Here is a 20,763-nt window from a genome sequence, read left to right on the forward strand (position 1 = left end):
TCAAGATGATGTAGGCCGCAAGCCGGCGATTGGAGCTCTTCTCCAGGGATCCCCGGCGAGGAATCCCGCTCCGGATGCTAAGTCCACGCCGCACCCGCGGCTAGAAGCTCTGCAGACCGTGGCTTCAATATATTGAAGGCCAGCGGGTTGGAGCTCTTCTCCTCCGGGGATCCCCAGCGAGGGATCCCAGGCTCCGGACACCGCGCCCGCGGCTAGAAGCTCCGCAGACCGCGGCTTCAATATATTGAAGGCCAGCGGGTTGGAGCTCTTCTCCTCCGGGGATCCCCAGCGAGGGGTCCCAGGCTCCGGACACCGCGCCCGCGGCTAGAAGCTCCGCAGACCGCGGCTTCAAGATGTTGAAGGCCACGGGCCGGCAGGTCAGAGCTCTTCTCCTCTGGGAATCCCCAATGAGGCTTCCCAGGCTCCGGACGCCGCGCCTTCAGGCAGAACAGATCGGAAAAAGTCATCGCTGTGGCCGCTGCTGAAGCTCCGGGCCCGACTCCGGGAAAGGCCGCACCAATCCTTGGTGTTAGGCCGCGAGGGAAGCAACATGGAAAAAGTTGCCTCTCTGTGGAGGAGGCGACCGAAAATGGTTTCCCCATAACCCCCCCTTACCACCCCCACACAAGACACACCGAGAGACACTAAAACAAACATTTGGACATACTAAAAAAAATAGAAATCACTAACACGCTGCTGGCAGGCCGCCTTCTCGCAGCGCCCCCATTGAAGATTTTCAATGCAATTGGATATGAAGAAAGTGTTTTCATCTGCAAGATGGCTATCTAAAAATAAGAATTGTGCCGCAACTTTGCAAAGTAATATTTCATCATTCACTGTCCAGTGAAGCATGTGGCCTTGACAAATTCCCTCTCAGGTCGCAGACTTTCTACGAAGCAGGCTGGTGCATAAACTGAGGCCAATGAAAGTAAATTTGAATATTTCCCAAAATGGGTAGGAAAAGACCTTTCAAAAACATCTGCAAACAAATCATAATTGTGTTTGGGAGGAGAGTGGCAAGGCAACAAACTAGCTGTTGTGGAAATAGTGAGAAAAGATGCATTATATGTTTTATTTTTTTATCATAGTCATACAGCTGCTGCACCCTGAGTTTCTCCAGCACTTTTGTCTACCTTCGATTTTCCAGCATCTGCAGTTCCTTCTTAAACAGCTGAAAAACAGGCCCTTCTGCCCAATTTGTCCAAGACGCCATCTAAGCTAGTCCCATTTGACTGCATTAGGCCCATATTCTTTTCAACCTAGCCTACCCCCATGTACCTGTCCAAATGCCATTTAAATATTGTTATTGTAAATGCCTCAACTACTTCCGCTGGCAGCTTGTTCCATACACCCACCGTACTCAGTGTGAAAATGTTGCCCCTTGGGTTCCTATTAAATGTTTCCCCTGTCACCTTGAAACCAATATCTCTATTTTTTTTATTCTCCTACCCTGGATAAAAGACTGTACATTCAACTTATTTATTCCCATCATGATTTTATACACCCCTATGAGATCACTCCTCAGCCTCCTTGCGCTACAAGGAATAAAGTTTTAGCCTACCAACCTCTCCCAACAACTCAGGCCCCCAAGTCCTGGCAACATCCTCATAAATTTTCTCTGCACCCTTTTCAGCTTATTGGCATCTTTACTCTAGCAGGATGGCCAAAACTGAACACAATACTCTAAATGTGGCCTCACCAACATTTTGTGCAACTGTAACATAATGTCCTAACTTGTATACAGTTCCCTAAAGGCCAGTATGCCAAATGGCTTCTTCACCACTCTATCTACTTGCAATGCCACTTTCAGGGAACTAGGTACTTGTACTCTTAGATGCATCTGCTCAACAACACTCCCCTTGCCAATACTTTTCACTGCGATGGTCCTGCCCTGCTTGACTACCCAAAATACAACATCTCGCACCTAACTGAATTAAACTCCAATAGCCCTTCCTCATGCCCAGCTGATCAAGATCCTGCGGTAATTCCTCTTAACCATCTTCACCAGCTATAGTACCACCTATTTTAGTGTCACCTGCTAACATACTGAACATTCCTTGTGTATTCTCATCCAAATCGTTGATGTGGATGACAAACATCAATGAGCCCAGCCCTAGTTTTCAATTTTGATTACATAGGTCAACACTTGGTTATATTTTGGACGGAATGGTTGAGAGTGAGGTCTCTCAATTTTGGATAATAATATTTATATGTCATTGCCTGGTCCATGGGTATTGACCTCACCATCATGAAAGGGTTCTGCAGGAAGTGCTACTTCAGCGAATATCATCTAAGACCTACACCGTCTTGGCCATGCTTTCATTTCACTGCTACGATAGGGAAGAAGATACATGAGCTTGAGAACTATGACGTCCAGGTTCAATTTATTTAGCGAATGCAAAGTCCTTTAGCCAAGCAGTTGCCTCTTGATCTGCTGTATGAAGGGTGACAAGTCCTCCTTTGAGTCTTTGTTGAGGGCATGCTTCAATGATGTGTTGCATTGTTTGCTGCTCTCCACAAGCACACCATGGGGTTGGACTGCTGCCCCATTTGTGAAGGCTGGCCAAGCAGGGGCCATGTCCAGTCCTGAATCTATTCAGCGTCGTCCACTGCTTCCTTGGGAGATTGGTGCCAGGGACCGGTAGGGTGGGGTCTGACACCAGATGTTTATTTGGGACGTCCTTGGACTCCCATTCCCTTTTCCAAGCTGATTGGATGGTGAAATCAGCTGGTGGTGGGTTCTTCCAAATTGGTCGTCTAGATGGAAGTCGAGCAGTGGGTGGGTTGAAGATGTCCATGTGAATTGGCAGATGAGGGGAGTTTTTGGTCTTTTGGAGCATCCTTTGAGTGAGGACTACTCGCCGGATGTGTGGAGGGGCTATGTTGGATAGGACAGGGAGCCAGGGGAGTGGTGTTGAGCGGATTGTTCCTGTGATGATCCTCATTGTTGAGTTCAATTGGGTATCCACATGGTGTGTGTGGGATGACCTGGACCAAACAGGGGCACAATATTCGGCTGAAGAAAATGCAAGGGCTAGTGCTGAAATGCGCAGTGTGGGGGCTGCTGCCCCCCACTTTGAGCCAGCAAGCTTACTGAGGAGATTGTTTCTGGACTTCACCTTAGCTGCTGTTCTTTTAAGATGTTCCTTGAAGGATAGGGTCCTGTCAAGGGTCACTCCGAGGTAGGTTGGAGTGGGGGCATACTTCAGTTTGGTCCTGCTCAGATAGATGTTTGGTTCTCTTGTGGCTTCTGCATTATGGAGGTGGAACACACTAGAGACCGTTTTTGCTGGGCTTGGTTTTAGGCGCCAGGTTTTGCAGTACTCGTCCAGTTTAGCAAGGTCTTCATTGAGCACCTGTTCCAATGTACCAAAATCTGGTGCTTGGAAGGCCAAACAGATGTCATCTGCATAGATGAATTTGCGGGATTTGGTGGTGGGTAGGTCATTTGTGTAAAGGTTGAACAAGGTTGGGGCTAAAACTGACCCTTGCGGGAGCCCATTCTTCTGTATTCTCCATGCACTCTTGTTCTGTCCAAGGTGAACTCTGAACCTGCGGTTGGAGAGCAGAGATTTGATGGTTTCTGATGCCCAGGCAGGGAGTGCTTTGGTGAGTTTTAGGTGGAGGCCTTTGTGCCACACAGTGTCATAGGCTGCGGTGAGATCAAGGAACACTGCCCCGGTCTTCAGTTTGTTCTCGAAGCCGTTTTCAATGCAGGTGGTTAGGGCCAGAACTTGTTCTCCTGTGCTGCGGTCCTTGCGGAAACCTGCCTGATCCACACTGAGAATCTCTTCTACTCCTGGAGATATACGTTGTAGTATAAGGCGTTCTAAGATTTTGTGTGGGACGCAGAGTAGAGAGATTGGGCGGTAGCTTGCTGGTAGTTTTTCGTCTTTGCCAGGTTTTGGTATAGCAATGACTTTTGCTGTCCGCCATATCTTTGGGATGGAGTTAGTCTGTATGGCCCTAGTGTAGAGTTGGGTCAGCCAGGTTAGAGCTCGGGGGCCCAGGTGTTTCATGAACTCTGGAGAGATGTTATCATAACCTGCTGCCTTTCCACATTTCAGGCCCTGCAGGACCTTCTCCAGTTCAGCCACCTCGAAGGGCTCAGGGTTTCTTTCCTTTCCAGGTGTTCGTCGAAGCGTCCTTAGCTCTGTTGCGACAGCTCTTCTGGTGGACTTGTCTTGGGGTGCTTTTGCAATATTCAGTAGGTGGGATGCAACCTGGTTGGGTGTGACAGAAGGTCGGCTTTGGGTAGGGGGTTTCTGTGCAGCTCCTAGGCGGCGGATGAGGCTCCAGCATTTTCTGCTAGAGTGGGTGAAGAGGTTCAAGAACAGCTTCTTCCCATCGGTCACCAGGCTCTTGAAGAACAACTCTACCTCAACTGTAACTACGACCCTAACTCAACAACAATCTATTATGAACTTTGTTTAAGTTGTGGTATGTACTTCAATTTGCACTTTTATGGTCTGGTTACCAGGTATTACTGATAATTGATTATATTTTTGATTATTATAAGTTTATTTGTTGTGGTTGCATTATAATGCTGTAGAGCTGCAGCACTTAAGAATCTCACTGTTCCATTCCCAGTGCTAATGGAGCAAGCTGAATCTTTTCAAAAAGTCCAAAGTACCATTTGATGAATATATATCTAAGTATCTTTGTTTCTACTTCAGGTTTGTTTTCTGGCACATTTGCACCACGTCTGGCAGCAGCTCGCCTCAATCACTTGATGTGCTTTTGTTTCAGTTAGTTACCTATGGAGCCGACCGTGCAGAGGCATTGCAGAGAATGGAAGAGGCACTGGACTCTTATGTAATTCGAGGTAACTACCAGAAACGTATGCTGAAATGGAGAGGCACAACTTAATATCTGATTCAAATGAAATATTTTCCTGTAAATTCTCATTCTTTCGCAGCTTGACTAGGTAGGTGCAGGGACAATGTTTCCCCTGGCTGAAGTGTCTTGAATCACGGGGTCACAATCTCAAAATAAAGAATCATCCATTCAGGATTGAGATGAGAAGACGTTGCTTCACTTAGAGGGTAGTGAACACTGATGCTGCCTGACCCGTTGAGTTCCTCCAGCATTTTGTTTTCTGCATCAGTCACTGTATGTACAGGATTGTGATTGATAGATTTTTAAATAGAAGGGGAATCGAGGAATATGGGGTTAGTGCAGGAAAATGGTGCAAGCCAGCCTTGATTTTTTGTGAATGATGAGTAGGTCAGAAGGGCCAAATGGCCTGCTCTTCAAAACACTCAGCAGGTCAGGCAACATCTATGAACAGAGAAATTGTGATATTGATTTGGATCCTTCACTAGAATGGGTTAATACAAAGGAACAGAGTTTGAGAAAACAGATTTTATGATTCAGTTTAAAAAAAACTGCAAATGCTGGAAATCTCAAATGAAAATAAAGAGGCAGGGGGAGGGATGGAGAGAACAAATTGGTAAGTCTTTGAAAGGGTGGAAGACAGGAGTGATTAGTAGATAAAAGGGATATTAGTGCACAATGAAAGAAGGTGTTAGAAGGGAACAAACGGTCAGTCTGGAGAAAGCGGCAATGCAGAATAATTATCTGCAATCACTGGAGAAAGGTGAAATAACTGCAGGAAATTTGAAACAAAAATGCTAGAAATGGTGATTATGTGAAATTGTTAACCTTGATGCTGAGTTCTGAAGCCTGAAGCGTGTCCAGTTAGAAGATGAGGATGCTTAATGCTACAACCATCAGGCTATTAAACACGACAACCTTTAAATAAGCCCCAAACAATATTGACTGGGGGCACTATTTTTTGTCTTTGCACTACTATTTGCTTGTTTATTTATATATATATGGCAATAAAATACTTTTGACCTGAGCTTTGTTGGAATAGTACAGGAGGTTTTCCAAGCACTGTTGACAAGCATCCTGCTGTTTCCATGGGCTATTCAGCTCAGGTTGAAGGTAATTATGTAGGTGTCATCAAAGTGAAATACTAGAGGGCTGAGAGATATAGTCCAGATAAAGTAACAAAGGTACTTGTTAAGTACAAGCCAGAAAAAACTGCCAGTACTCAACAGTTCAGGAAGTATCTGGTGAGGAAACAGAGTTAATGCTTCAAGAGTGTTTTCTGGTCATATGTCCCAGATAAAACAATTAAATTCTTATTTAGAAACATAGAAAATAGGTGCAGGAGTAGGCCATTCGGCCCTTCGAGTCTGCACCGCCATTCAATATGATCATGGCTGATCATCCAACTCAGTATCCTGTACCTGCCTTCTCTCCATACCCCCTGATCCCTTTAGCCACAAGGGCCACATCTAATTCCCTCTTAAATATAGCCAATGAACTGGCCTCAACTACCTTCTGTGGCAGAGAATTCCAGAAATTCACCACTCTCTGTGTGAAAAATGTTTTTCTCATCTCGGTCCTAAAAGATTTCCCCCTTATCCTTAAACTGTGACCCCTTTTGTTCTGGATTTCCCCAACATCGGGAACAATCTTCCTGCATCTAGCCTGTCCAACCTTTTAAGAATTTTGTAAGTTTCTATAAGATCCCCCCTCAATCTTCTAAATTCTAGCGAGTACAAGCCGAGTCTATCCAGTCTTTCTACATATGAAAGTCCTGACATCCCAGGAATCAGTCTGGTGAACCTTCTCTGTACTCCATGGCAAGAATGTCTTTTCTCAGATTAGGAGACCAAAACTGTACACAATACTCCAGGTGTGGTCTCACTAAGACCCTGTACAACTGCAGTAGAACCTCCCTGCTCCTATACTCAAATCCTTTTGCTATGAATGCTAACATACCATTCGCTTTCTTCACTGCCTGCTGCACCTGCATGCCTACTTTCAATGACTGGTGTACCATGACACCCAGGTCTCGTTGCATCTCCCCTTTTCCTAATCGGCCACCATTTTCCTAATCGGCCACTTGCTGCAGCACAACAGAATATGTAAACATAGTACACTGTAAACAATATGATAAACGAGAGAAAAAAAGTTCAGTATGTACACACACACACACACACACACACCTATATTACTAAAAGTCTCATCTTGACCGCTTCCTGTCGTTCTGTATATTGATTTTAGGAAAAATGCTGCCACCTACGGCTGTGATTTTTGGCCATCTTACTCAGTCCCCCTCCGTTGCGCAGGACAAGAGGATTTTTCCCATCAATGAAAAATAAAAGAGTTATTAGTGTTTAAAAAAGGTTGAGATTCTCTCTCCTGAAGGCCACGCCCCCTCCGGTAGGATTATAAAACCCAGAAGTGCGGAGGTGCCTCAGTTCTCTGCAAGATGGGGGGGGGCGAGAGGTCTCAATTCTCAGTCTAGGCTGTGAATAACTGAACATATGTCTACTAAATTGTGAGTGGTTTTACTGACCAGTCAGTGCCCTTAATGTGGTTTGAAAATGTAGTTAGAAAGCGCTAAAGTTGTGTGGCCTTTGGTTTGAAAGTGCTAAAGCTGGATTGCCTTTGGTTTGAAAGTGCTAAAGCTGGGATGCCTTTGGTTTGAAAGTGCTAAAGCTGTGTTGCCTTTGGTTTGAAAGTGCTAAAGCTCTGTTTTGCCTTTGGTTTGAAAGTGCTAAAGCTGTGTTGCCTTTGGTTTGAGTGCTAAAGCTGTGTTGCCTTTGGTTTGAATGCTAAAGCTGTGTTGCCTTTGGTTTGAAAGTGCTGAAGCTGCCTTGCCTAATTAAAACTGCCTTGCCTAATTAAAACTGCCTTGCCCAATTAATGCTGCCTTGCCTAATTAAAGCTGCTTTGCCTAATGAAAGCTGCCTTGCCCATTTAAAGCTGCCTTGCCTTCTATATATAGTTAAAAGTTTAATCTTGACCACTTCCTGTTTGCACTTTATATTGATTTTAGAAAAAACGCTTCTATGTATGGCTGTGACTTTTGGCCATCTTACTTAGAGTCCCCCTCCGCTCATCAGGTGCCGAGGATTTTTCCCATCGATGAAAAATAAAAGAGTTATTAGTGTTTAAAAATGTTCAGATTCTCCCTCCTGTCAATCACGCCATGAAGGCCACGCCCCTTCTGGTGGGAGGGGGCAGGGACTATAAAACCCGGAAGTGTGGGAGTGGCTCAGTCTCTGCAAGATGGGGAGGGAAGAGGTCAAGACTCGCTGTCTTTAATGGCCTTGCACCCTGCTTGAAATGGTATGAAACTGCACTTGAATTTGGTGGCCTTGCACCCTGCTTGAAGTGGTATGAAACTGCACTTGAATTTGGTGGCCTTGCACCCTGCTTGAAATGGAATTTCAAGGAATAGCCGTAAGTCAACTGCCAGCCCACCAGCCGTGAGTGAGTGAGCTGCCAGCAAAATAGGCTTGAGTGACTGAGCCGCCAGCCCAAGAATCCATTCGGCCCACAATGTCCATTCCTCTCTGGAAACCAGTCCCTTCAGCGCAAAACACCCATACTAGCGCTCCAGAAAGCCCCCCAACCCCCTCCCCCCACTGGCCACCAATATGGAATTGGTGGAGAGGTGGAATATTGCGTTGGGGGACAAGCCCTCCTGTATGATGCTGGGACCCAACAGGTCCCACTTAGTCTACTATATAAATATATATATATATATACACACATACTCAAAGAACAAACAATAATAGTGCAATAATAATAATAGTCTATGAAATTCAGAGCTTACTTGAGGTTGGAGTGTTTAATAGCCTGATGGCTGTAGAAATGAAGCCATTCCTGAACCTGGAAGTTCCAGTTTTCAGGCTCCTGTACCTTCTTCCCGATGGCGGGGGTGAAATGAGTGTGAGGCCAGGAAGGTGTGGGTCTCTGATGATGCTGGCTGCCTTTTTGTGGCAGCGACTCCGATAAATCCCTTCTATGGTAGGGAGGTCAGAGCCGGTGATGGACTGGGCAGTGTTCACAACTTTTTGCAGTATTTTCTGCTCCTGGGCGTTCAAGTTGCCGAACCAGGATTACAAGTTGCCGAACCAGATTACATGATGCAACCAGTCAATATGCTTTCTACTGTACACCTGTAGAAGTTCTAGAGAATCCTCTCTGACATACCGAATCTCTGTAATCTTCTCAGGAAGTTGAGGCGTTGATGTGCTTTATTTATAATTGCATCAATGTACTATGTCCAGGAAAGACCCCACTAGTTACTGCCTGCCACGAGGAAAAGGAGCTATGTATTCATACTCTTTATTTGTGTGTCAGCTAGTTCTTAGTCCATGTCAGTACATTGCCCCCATTTCCATTGGCTGTAATTTTGTACTCGCATGTCTTCATTCAGAGCCTTGATGATAACCTTATGAAGTCCAACCACCTCACATCCACTGTTAAAAACAAACTGCTGGAGGAACTCAGCGAGTCAGGTAGCATCTGGGATGGGAAATGGACAGACAACATTTCAGCTTGGAACCCTTCTTCAGTCTGGTCTCCATTTCCATCCTGACTGTTGTGCATTTCCTCCAGCCTTTTTTACTCAAGATTACAGCATCTGCAGCCTCACATCTACTTGTTTACCCCCATACACTTTATCGACATATCTGCAGAAGCAAACAGTAAATTTATTAAGAATTATTATTATTATTTTTTAAATCACCTTGTCTTTAACTGATCTGTCAGTTTTTTCAAATTTCTGCTGTCACATCTTTAAAGAATTCTTGCATTTTCCCCAATATCCATACCAGGATAAGTGATTCTATAATTCCCTATTTTCATGAATCCTACTTATTTTGAATGGTGGGGTTCCATTAACTATTCTGCACTCCAAAGGCCCTCATCCAAAGTTTAAAGAAAGTTGGACCGTGAACACAATTACATTCAAATTGTTTGGGAAAACTACCTGAAGTATTCTGCGATTCAGACTATTGGGCCTAGCTTTTTGATCCTGTTAATTTCCCAGCACCACTTCCATACTCGAACTGATTTTTTTCCGCATCCTCCCTCTCACCAGAACCTAGGTTCCCTAACATTTGTGAATTCCTCATCTACATAATTATTATTAACTTGGTGAGCCCAATCTAAGTGTAATTTCAATCATTTTTTTACTGATGTCTTTACTGCACAAATCTCTAATTTCCATTTTAATTACATCCCCAACATCATCACTACTGCTTGGTGATCGGTAATCTATTCTTACTAATTTTTTTTGGTACTTCTTAGCTTTCCCCACTCAGATTCCACATCATCTGACCTGATACCCTTCCTCATTACAGCATTTAACAAGCAATGCTACCCGACCTCCTTTTCCATTTTACCTGTTCTTGCTAAATATTGAATACATCTGAATTTTCAGTTCACATCCTTGGTCCCCTGCAGTCCTCTCTCCATAATTCAAATTATATCATATCTGTTTATATCTATTTGCTCAATTAATTCTTCCACTTATTGCAACTACTCAAGGAGTAAAGTCTTAAAACCTTTCAGCTTGTCATTGCATTATTTTACACTGATAACCTGTTGTTAAGGGCCTGTCCCACTTGGCGATTTTTTTGGCGACTGCCGGCATCATTGACTGACGTATTAGGTCACCGGAAAATTTGCGGCGTGATGAAGTATGATGCGCAGTGTTTTTTCAAGTGTCGCATCTTTTTTTTTGTCGCTGCTGGATTTTCAAAGTAACATTAGCAAATTTGCAGATGACACAAAGCTGGGTGGCAGAGTGAACTGTGAGGAGGATGCTATGAGAATGCAGGGTGACTTGAACAGGCTGGGGGAGTGGGCAGATGCATGACAGGTGAAGTTTAATGCGGATAAATGTGAGGTTATCCACTTTGGTAGCAAAAACAGGAAGGCAGATTACTATCGAAATGGTGTCAAGTTGGGAAAAGGGGAAGTACAACGGGATCTGGGGGTCCTTGTACATCTGTCTATGAAAGTAAGCATGCGGGTACAGCAGGCAGTGAAGAAAGCAAATGGCATGTTGGCGACATTGATATGATGCCGGCAGTCGCCGAAAAAATCGCCAAGTAGGACAGGCCTTTTATTCACCCTAGATTTCTTTGTCGTCCATGTATGTTTTTTTAATATCCTGTTCTTTCTTATTTCCCCTTCTTTTGTCTCCCTTCATAGTTGCTACATTGCCTCTCTTAACAGCAATGTTCAATTTTTGCATGATTGTTTAAATTATGAATCTTCGTCATATCAAAAGAAGAAATTCCCAGCATCTTGAGATATGCGAGAGTAGATGGGACCATGCTTTGGATGCTATGCCATAGCACTTGGATATATGTGTAGGAAGGAACTGTAGATGCTGATTTAAACCAGTTTGACACAGAATGCTGTTATATGTCGTGTTACATACCTTTATTGGCTTCCTTAAGATATATTAATATTCATATTTGGTAATCAGTAAGATAGTGTGTCATGGTGTGAATGTGAACCTTGTTTTCACAAGGAGGTGATGGAGGTGAGAAGTAGAAATGGGTTTAAAGGGTAGGAAGGAACTACAGATGCTGGTTTATACTGAAGATAAACACAAAATGCTGGAGTAAGTCAGGGAGAGGCAGCATCTCTGGATAGAAGGAATGGGTGACGTTTCGGGTTGAGACCCTTCTTCAGACCGAGCGAAGGGTCTCGACCCGAAACGTTACCCATTCTTTCTATCCAGAGATGCTGCCTGTCCCTCATGAGTTTAATGGGAATCAGGATAAATGCACGAGGGCTCGAGGAATGGAAGAAAATGGTGTTGGGATGGTGGAGTGGGGTGGAAGGAAGCTCGTGTGGAGCAAATACACCAGTGTGTGCTATTTGGCCCAAGTGGCTCAATTCCAACACTGCAGATCCAATGTAATTTTATGTTGAAAATGTATTATGTTGAATAGATTACATTAAGTCAATAAGTAAGGTAACTTTCAGTGGCAAATTGTTTTAGAATCCAATTTGATATTTGCAACATAGTGCTAGAATATTATTATGGTAATTTGAAATTAAAAGCATTCACTGTTATTAACCACTTAACGTGAAAATAATTCTCATTCCTGAGTTAATTTAGACTTGTTTACCAACTCTACTGTGACTATGCAATAATCAGGAGGAAAAAAATCTGCTGGGAGGCTCTTGTCATTGGAAAGTTACATTTTTCCCTTCAAATTCACGTCATTTTCTCAATTAGCTGACTTTGAAAATAAAGAGTCAAAGATCTGTGATCATCATTTTAAGACCAAAGAACAGAAGTGTGTAATTACTTCAAATATAACCCTTTGTAACATCCTGATTTATCCATTGATCTTTTAGAGTCATTAGCATGTTTGTAACTCTGAGGTGTCACTAAAGGATTTGCATTGACACCTGGATCTCTATAGGGTGGTGTTGACAGTACAGATGAAAGGAAATTGGAAGAATTATAGATTAACTTGGTAATGAATCTACTTATTTGATTGTGCATAATTTAATTAGAAACTAAACACAAAGTTGCAGAGCTTAATTGACTTTCTTTAAGTTGTTTGAAAACTTCCTCATCTGCCACCTGGCACATGCATCAAAGGAAATGCACAATTTCAATTATGGATAGCTTTTGAGTTTCTTTTCTCACGCAGTAGTAGAACCAAGTTTTGTTTAACTTTGAGAACAATAAAAATCCCTGAATATTATATAGAGTATAATGTGCAAACTGTGCAATAAACAACCCATGCAGCCCAGCAAGCCTTTTCCAACCCCTCTTTAGTTTAGCTTAGTTTAGTTTAGTTTAGAGGTGCAGCATGGAAACTAGCGCTTTAGCACACCCAGTCCATGCTGACTATTGATTACCTGTTCACACTAGCTCTTCATCGCACCCTTTTTAATTTCTATTCCACTCTCTCATGTGTATTTACCAGTTTAACCTTAAAGTCAAGTTAGGTTGAATTTAATGTCACGGTGAGGTACAGGTGCAATGAAAATATTGTTTGTGGTAGGATCACTCAAATAACATGAAATATAAATTGTATATCAAATATACATAAATTATGCAAGACAATGAAAAGGAAAAAGACTGCAATAACAAGACGTTAGTGAAGAAAACAATTAGAAAACAAACTCATGATAGTGCAAGAGATGAGGGCGGCACAGTGGTACAGCGATAGAATTGCTGCCTTACAGTGCCAGAGACCCAGGTTCGATCCTGACTACAGGTGCTGTCTGTATGGAGTTTCTACATTCTCCCTGTGACCACATGGGTTTTCTCTGGGTGCTTCGGTTTCCTCTCACACCCCAAAGGCGTACATGTTTGTAGGTTAATTGGCTTTGATCAAAAAAATTTGTAAATTGTAGGTACGCTGCCACTGGTCGACGCCCTTGAAAAGCCCTTGAAAAGGTAATTTTAAGTCAACTTATACCTTACCTTCACCAAAACACTATCTTGGAAACTTTCCAATCAGGTTTCAGGGCTCACCATAGCACAGAGTCTGCCTTGCTGAAGGTACACAATGACCTACTCCTCACCATTGACTCCGGCGACTGTGCAATCCTGCTCCTTCTTGACCTCAGTGCAGCATTTGATACTTTCGACCACACTATCCTAATTGACCGTCTCCGGTACGGGGTTGGTATTGATGGCACTGCCCTGAGCTGGTTCATCTCCTACCTCGAAGGTAGGAGTTTCTCGACTAACATAGGCAACTCATTCTCCTCCCCAGCTAATCTCTGCTGTGGGGTTCCACAAGGTTCCATCCTCGGCCCCCTTCTCTTCTCCCTGTATATGCTCCCCTTAGGCCATTGAAAGGCACGGCATTTCCTTCCATTGCTACGCAGACGATACCCAACTCCATCTCCCCCTGAAGCCCAAAAACCAATCTAATCTGTTTAACCTTATCCCACTGCCTCGAGGATATAAAGTGTTGGATGGCCCAGAACTTCCTCTAACTAAATGAGAGTAAGTCTGAGGTCATCCTTCTCGGCCCCTCGGACTCAATCAAAATGATAGCAGGCAGCCTTGGAAGCCTTACCCCACTACTCAAACCTCACGTAAAAAACCTTGGCATGATATTTGACTCAGCACTGAAATTTGACAAACAAGTCAATGCCGTGGTAAAAGCTAGCTTCTTTCAGCTTCGGACGATAGCTAAAATAAAACAATTCCTCCAGTTTGATGACCTGGAAAAGATCATCCACACATTCATCTCCTCCCGCCTAGATTACTGCAACTCCCTTTACACTGGCATCAGCCAATCTTCCCTGTCCCGCCTGCAACTGGTCCAAAATGCCGCAGCGAGACTCCTAACGGGCACCGAAAAAGGGACTACATCACCCCGATCCTGGCCTCTCTCCACTGGCTCCCTGTGAGGTTCCGTATAAACTTCAAGATCCTCCTCCATGTCTACAAAGCCCTCAATGGACTTGCCCCCACCTACATAAAAAGTCTTCTCACCCACCACTCCACCTCCAGGCCCCTCAGAACTGCCCCCTCCATTGACTCTTTTAAGTCAAGATTAAAGACTTATCTATACTCCCAAGCCTTTCCTGACGTCCTCTGAGTGAGGGCTACATGTATATAGTTGGTTTTTGTTGTGCTATTCTTATAACAAATGTAAAGCACTTTGGCCAACGAGAGTTGTTTTTTAAATGTGCTATTTAAATAAATGTGACGTGACTTGACTTGACACTCAACCAGGTGTTCTATCTCTTTCCAGTCCGTTGACTCATCACTACCCAACACCAGGCCTATGTTACTCCGGAAGATTAATTGTATGCACGTTTGCCACAGAAGGCTGTGGAGGCCAAGTCAATAGATATTTCTAAAGCGGAAAGTGACAGATTGTTGGTTAGAATGGGTGTCAGGGGCTATGGGGGGGAAGGCTGGAGAATGGAATTGAGGAAAGATAGATCAGCGATGATTGAATGACAGAGTAGACTTGATGGACCGAATGGCCTAATTCTGCTCCTATAACTTGTGAACTATGAACTTTTCAGAGCCAGTAGAGACAAGATGGATCAAATACCCTCTGTTTAATTCTTCAAGTGTGATCAAACTTGGATAGCTTTAGATGTCTCAAGATGGTGCGGCCCTGTCCAGTCGCCGTTATGGCAGCTCCGCGGAAACTGTGCGTATTTTAAACTTGCATGTTCTTTTTTAATTTATTTCTAAATTCCAACTCCCTAGTACTAACAAAGTATGACAGGGAAACTCTCTTAAATCTAAACACTAGTGTAAACGGAGCCTTTTCAAACGCTGTACTCACCACCCAGCGTGGCCAGCAGAGATCAACAGAGAGCGCTGAGGCAAAACCAATGGGAGCGCGGCTCCAAGGAAAACCCGGAGAAAACATCGGGGTAAGCGGGGGGGGGGGGGGGGGGGGGGGGGGATTCGGAATAGGCTGAGAGCCCAAGCCTTTCGCCCTCCTCTGCCCAGCATTCTTCTGGCGAACATCCAGTCCCTGGAAAACAAGCTGGATGACCTCAGGGCGAGGGTCAGATTCCAGCGGGACATAAGGGACTGCAACATCCTCTGCCTGACCGAAACATGGCTGACCTCGCTGATTCCGGATCAGGTAATCTGCCCAACCGAGTCCTTCACTGTCCACCGTGCTGACAGAACAGAAGAATCTGGGTAATCCAAGGGTGGAGGAGTCTGCTTCATGACCAATAACAACTGGTGCAACCCTGGAAATATCAAGATGCTTTCCCGTTCCTGCTCGCCGGACCTGGAGCACCTGACGATCTCATGCCGCCTATTCTACCTTCCCCGGGAATTCAGCTCAGTGATCGTCAAAGCCGTCTACATTCCACCGCAGGCGGACACCGACATGGCACAATCGTCCCTACACGATGTGCTATGTCGGCATCAAAACAAGAACCCGGATGCGGCTATGGTGGTGGCTCGAGATTTTAATAAATCAAATCTCAAGAAGGTCATGCCGAACTTCTACCAACACATCACGTGTGCCACCAGGGGGAGAGGACATTGGAGCACTGCTATACGCCGTTCAGGAAGGGCTACAAGGCCGTTTCACTCCTTCCCTTAGGAAAATCTGACCATGCTGCCATTTTCCTGCTGCCGGAGTATAAACAGAGGATAGTTCGGGAAGCGGCAGTGACGAGGGACCAGTCAGAGGCCATGCTGCAAGATGCACTGACAGATGTCAACTGGAATATGTTCCAAGCAAGTTCCAGTGACGTCAGTGAGTTCGCGGAAGCAGTCACGGACTTCATCGCAACAATGGCCAACGACATCGTCCCCACGGTAAGGGTAAGCACCTTTCCGAATCAAAAACCCTGGGTAGACAGGTCCGGTCGTGTGGCCTTGAATGCTCGCCCCGCTGCCTACAACTCGGGCCTGGCATCCGGAAATATGGATGTCTACAAGGTAGAGTCCTACCGACTGCGAAGGGCAGTGAAGGACACAAAAAGGAGGTACAGGGACAAGATGGAGTCACAGATGGAGCAGCAGGACACCAGACTCCTGTGGCAGGGACTACGGACTGTAACCAACTACCGGAGCAGCCTCCATTCAACTGGAAGTGCCGGCACCACCCTAGCTGATGACCTGAACTCGTTCTACGCTCGTTTTGAGACGGGCAACATCACACCAGGTCTGCCGGCTGATGACAACACCGCCAGCGTGCTGGCTATCGAAGCTAAAGGGAGGTCCATCACTGGGGATGTGCACACATTCTCTTTGTCCGAGCACGACGTGAGGAGGGCTCTGACACGGGTGAACACGAGGAAAGCTGTAGGCCCAGATGGCATCTCGGGGCGACTACTTAAGTCTTGTGCTACGCAGCTAGCTCCGGTGCTCACTACAATATTCAACCTCTCCCTGGCCAAGTCCGTGGTCCCTGCCTGCTACAAAAGATCCATCATTGTACTGGTACCTAAAAATGCCTCCCCAGCTTGTCTGAATGACTACCGTCCGGTGGCCCTCACCTCGGTAACGGACTGTTCCAGCTGCTACGGGCAGGCAAACGCCTCCATTGCCATGCTGTGAAAACAGGGAGGATGAGAAGGAGTTTCTTCCCAGAGGCCATTAGGACTATAAACTCCTATCTCACCAGGGACTAACTTTAATGTACCAATTTACTGTTGTGTGGTGTCTTTTTAAAATTGCTGTTTTTTCTTTTTTTCCCTCCCACAAATATGTAATATGTGAACATGTGAATATGTGATTCTGTTCCATTCTGTTTTGTAGTTTTTTTGATCAATCCGCAAGCATTCCCACTTTTCATTTCACTGCACATCTCGTATGTGTATGTGTATAAACTTGACGACGTCAGTGTTGTTCATTCCATTTGCTAACTTGCTGATCCACCTGGATATTTATTGAACAAATCATAAAAGGCTTTTGCATGCAAGCATCGCAGCATATGAAACACTTTGTTGAAGAAATAGTCAGTTCGGAGGCAGTGTTTCAGGCATGGTAGACAAAACTGCTGGAGAAACTCAGCGGGTGCAGCAGCATTTATGGAGCGAAGGAATTAGGCAACGTTTCCGGCCGAAACCCTTCTTCAGGCTGATGTGGGGTGGGGGGGCGGGCGGGGAGAAGAAAGGAGAAAGGAAGAGGATGAGCCAGAGGGCTGAGGGAGAGCTGAGAAGGGGAGGAGACAGCAAGGGCTACCGGAAATTGGAGAAGTCAATGTTCATGCCGCTAGGGTGCAAACTGCCCAAGCGGAATATGAGGTGCTGCTCCTCCAATTTCTGGTGGTGCTCACTCTGGCCATGGAGGAGGCCCAGGACAGAAAGGTCAGATTCGGAATGGGAGGGGGAGTTAAAGTGCTGAGCCACAGGGAGATCAGGTTGGTTAATGCGGACCGAGCGGAGGTGTTCGGCGAAATGATCGCCAAGCCTACGTTTGGTCTCATCAATGTAAATCAGCTGACATCTAGAGCACCGGATGCAATCGATGAGGTTGGAGGAGGTGCAGGTGCAAGTGTTTCAGGCATGTTCTTCAAAGGTTATATTATTCAGACTACAGCATAAAATAATTATAATGCGCTGGTAAACTTTGTGTCTTTTAGTATTAATGTTTAAAATCATTGGTGAGCATCCACAATGATTTTGGGAGCCTGCTGTTTTGTATCCTGTATGGAGCTCGAGTCTCAATTTCTGCACAACAGGATTAAAACAACAAAAGAAAACCGTCATCAAATATTGTCTGAATATCAATGGTCATGGATATGTTTTAAAAGGAATTAATGGAAATCTAACCTGACCTGAATAGTTTGATTTGGTAAATGTTCAAATGTTTGGCAAGTATTGTGAGAATAAGAAATGCCATGGTTCTGTACAACTGTTGCACTTGAGTAACTTGGTGACATTTGGAAGTGAAAGACCAGAATTAAAAATAAAATACACCTCTTCCTGTCTGTCAAACTGTCTTATTTAAAAAAATTTGAAATCAGCCCATTGTGTTTCCGCAATCCAAAGAGTGTTATTCAAACTAATTCCATCTCCATCTGTAGCTTGATAGGTCAGCATATCAAGTGCTCAGCCAAATATATTTTAAAAGTAGTAAGGGTATTTCCCAACATTTGATTTTCTGAAGAAGGGTCTCGACCCGAAATGTCCCTATTCCATATCTCCATGGATCCTGCCTGTCCCACTGAGTTACTCCATCATTTTGTGTCCACCTCCAAATTTCTACAGCTGCTTTGGTGAATATTTTGTTCCTTAATGGCCCTGTAATCCTTATACAAATTCCTTCAAAATTGTGCAAACTAGTCTTTGATTTCTCTGCTTAGGAAAATCCTATCGCTCTGTTTAGTTCTCAATATTTTTTTTATACTGCAATTAAATCTTTGCACAGCCTTGTATTCTCTAATGAAAGCAACTCCAGCTGAGCCTGTCTATGCTCATAACTGGACTCCCATCCTGGTGATATCCTTGTAAATCTCCTCTGAAATCTCCCTCAAGCTCTTACATTCTTCCTGTAATGTGACCTAAACTAGCATTAGTTCCCTCAAGAATATGTTTGCTTTCAGTTCAACAGGGAGTTTATTTGCCTGGTTACTTCTTCCAAGAGATTCTCTTACCACCTATTTCACAACCAGGTAGTTGCTGAGTCTCGACAGTATCATTGACAGAATCTTGGAGTGGCCACAGCTCAAGTCTCAATGTGGCCTGCTCCATCTTGCATAACATTAAGCAGAGTATGAAATGGGAGTCCAACTTGACCCTGAGAAGTGCTCAGAATTAGGAAGGTTTTGAGTCAGGTGAGTGGGAGAAATTTGGGGAAACTTAGATTTAAAAAAAGGGTGTATATGCATGAAATAATGGATTGAAGAATTGTTTATGCAGAAGGCCAGGAATGTGGAACCCACAACCACATAGAGCAAGTGGTTCAGATTAATGAATTCATAGAGAACATTGTATGATGTTGAAGGAGAGGAGGAATGCTCTGGAGGGTGTGGGTTGAATTCAAAGTGAGTAATGGATTAACCCTTGTCGTATAAGCATAAGCTTGGACCAGTTGGGTTGAATGTATTGCGTTTATGCTATAATGCAAATAAGGAACCCTCCAATAGATCCACATTATATCTTAAATAATTCACAATGTCTACTTTTTGCAGATTGTTCTGTGTATGAAAAAAATCTGGCTAATATTGACTTTAAATTTGTCTTGTGCCCGACTGAGGCTTTTGGAGATTCATGTGCCCCATTATATTTATTCTTCCTCTTTTCCTGCTTTCCTTTCTTTCCCTTTTCTTGCATTCCATCATTGTCTCTCTTGTCCCATCACTGCATCCTCCTCCTTCTGTTCCATGCTCTTTCTTGGCTTTCCTTGATCTCAGCGCTCTGAGACTCTCACCTTAAAACGTTCTGCAGATGGTTCCACTCTGCTCTCTCCCCTTTCCCCATTGAGCTTACTGCCAAGCTCTTCTAGCTCCCAAATAAATCCTCTACTTGTGTGATTCTTTTGTCTCTTTGAACTTTCTGGCTATATCCCATGCCCTTTCGTCAGACCAGCTTTTTGTTCTGAAATATACCCACGAGATTCACAATATTTATTTGAAGCCTTTAACACAGCAAGAAAGTGAACAGGCAAAAAAGTAGTCAAACTGGTGTTAAATGGTTGACCCAAAGCTTGGCTAAAGAGGCAAGCTTTTAATATATACCTTATAGACAACAGAGGTTTAGGGAAGGAATTACAGTTTTGAACGTTGCAACTGTGAAGATACAGAGACATAAAAGCAGGAGATGGCTATTCCGCCCCTCACACAAGACTGATATTTTACTTCTGCTCCGCTTTGATCTAATAATTCCAGACCTTCATTTACCAAATATTATCAATCTCTGACAAATGAATACGGCAACGTAGATTCCATAGTACACTTGGGTAAAGATTTCCAACAAATCACCTGCTCCTTATTACATTAGCCCATGGGATGGATGCACGATCATCTGTAGGTACTTTGTAATTGGGTTGCATTCACTAATATCGTTATATCCAGATAGAACCCCTTTGGTGAGTTGCAGAGGCAATTACTGATATAACAACAAAATATCAAAGTTATCTCTCACTACAAACAGTCTGGTATAATTCCAGTGTTTGTCACGGAAGAAGTTTGCAGTTGCTAGTTTTCACCTCAGTATGGGTGAAAAGGGCAGCACAGTAGTGCAGGGTAGAATTGCTGCCTAACAGGGCTTGCAGCGCCAGAGACCCTGGTTCGATCCCGACTACGGGTGCTGTCTGTATGGAGTTTGTACGTTCTCCCCGTGACCGCATGGGGAGAACGTTCCCACATTCCAAAGACGTCCAGGGTGTAGGTTAATTGGCTTGGTATAAATGTAAATTGTCCCTCGTGTGTGTAGGATACTGTTAATGTGTGGGGATCGCAGGTCGGTGCGGACTCGGTGGGCCGAAGGGCCTGTTTCTGCGCTGTATCTCTAAAC

General features: G+C 44.4%; 1 protein-coding gene across 1 annotated transcript in view; it reads left to right on the forward strand.

The window, feature by feature from the left end:
* pcca (propionyl-CoA carboxylase subunit alpha) overlaps positions 1-20,763 on the forward strand; it is a 437,485-nt gene that overhangs the window by 223,272 nt on the left and 193,450 nt on the right. Inside the window, exon 16 of the mRNA XM_033023091.1 lies at positions 4,750-4,825. Coding sequence (XP_032878982.1) covers positions 4,750-4,825 — 76 coding nt within the window. The remainder of the gene's footprint in view (positions 1-4,749; positions 4,826-20,763) is intronic.

Source organism: Amblyraja radiata, chromosome 6, assembly GCF_010909765.2.
Source record: "Amblyraja radiata isolate CabotCenter1 chromosome 6, sAmbRad1.1.pri, whole genome shotgun sequence".
NCBI lineage: Eukaryota > Metazoa > Chordata > Chondrichthyes > Rajiformes > Rajidae > Amblyraja > Amblyraja radiata.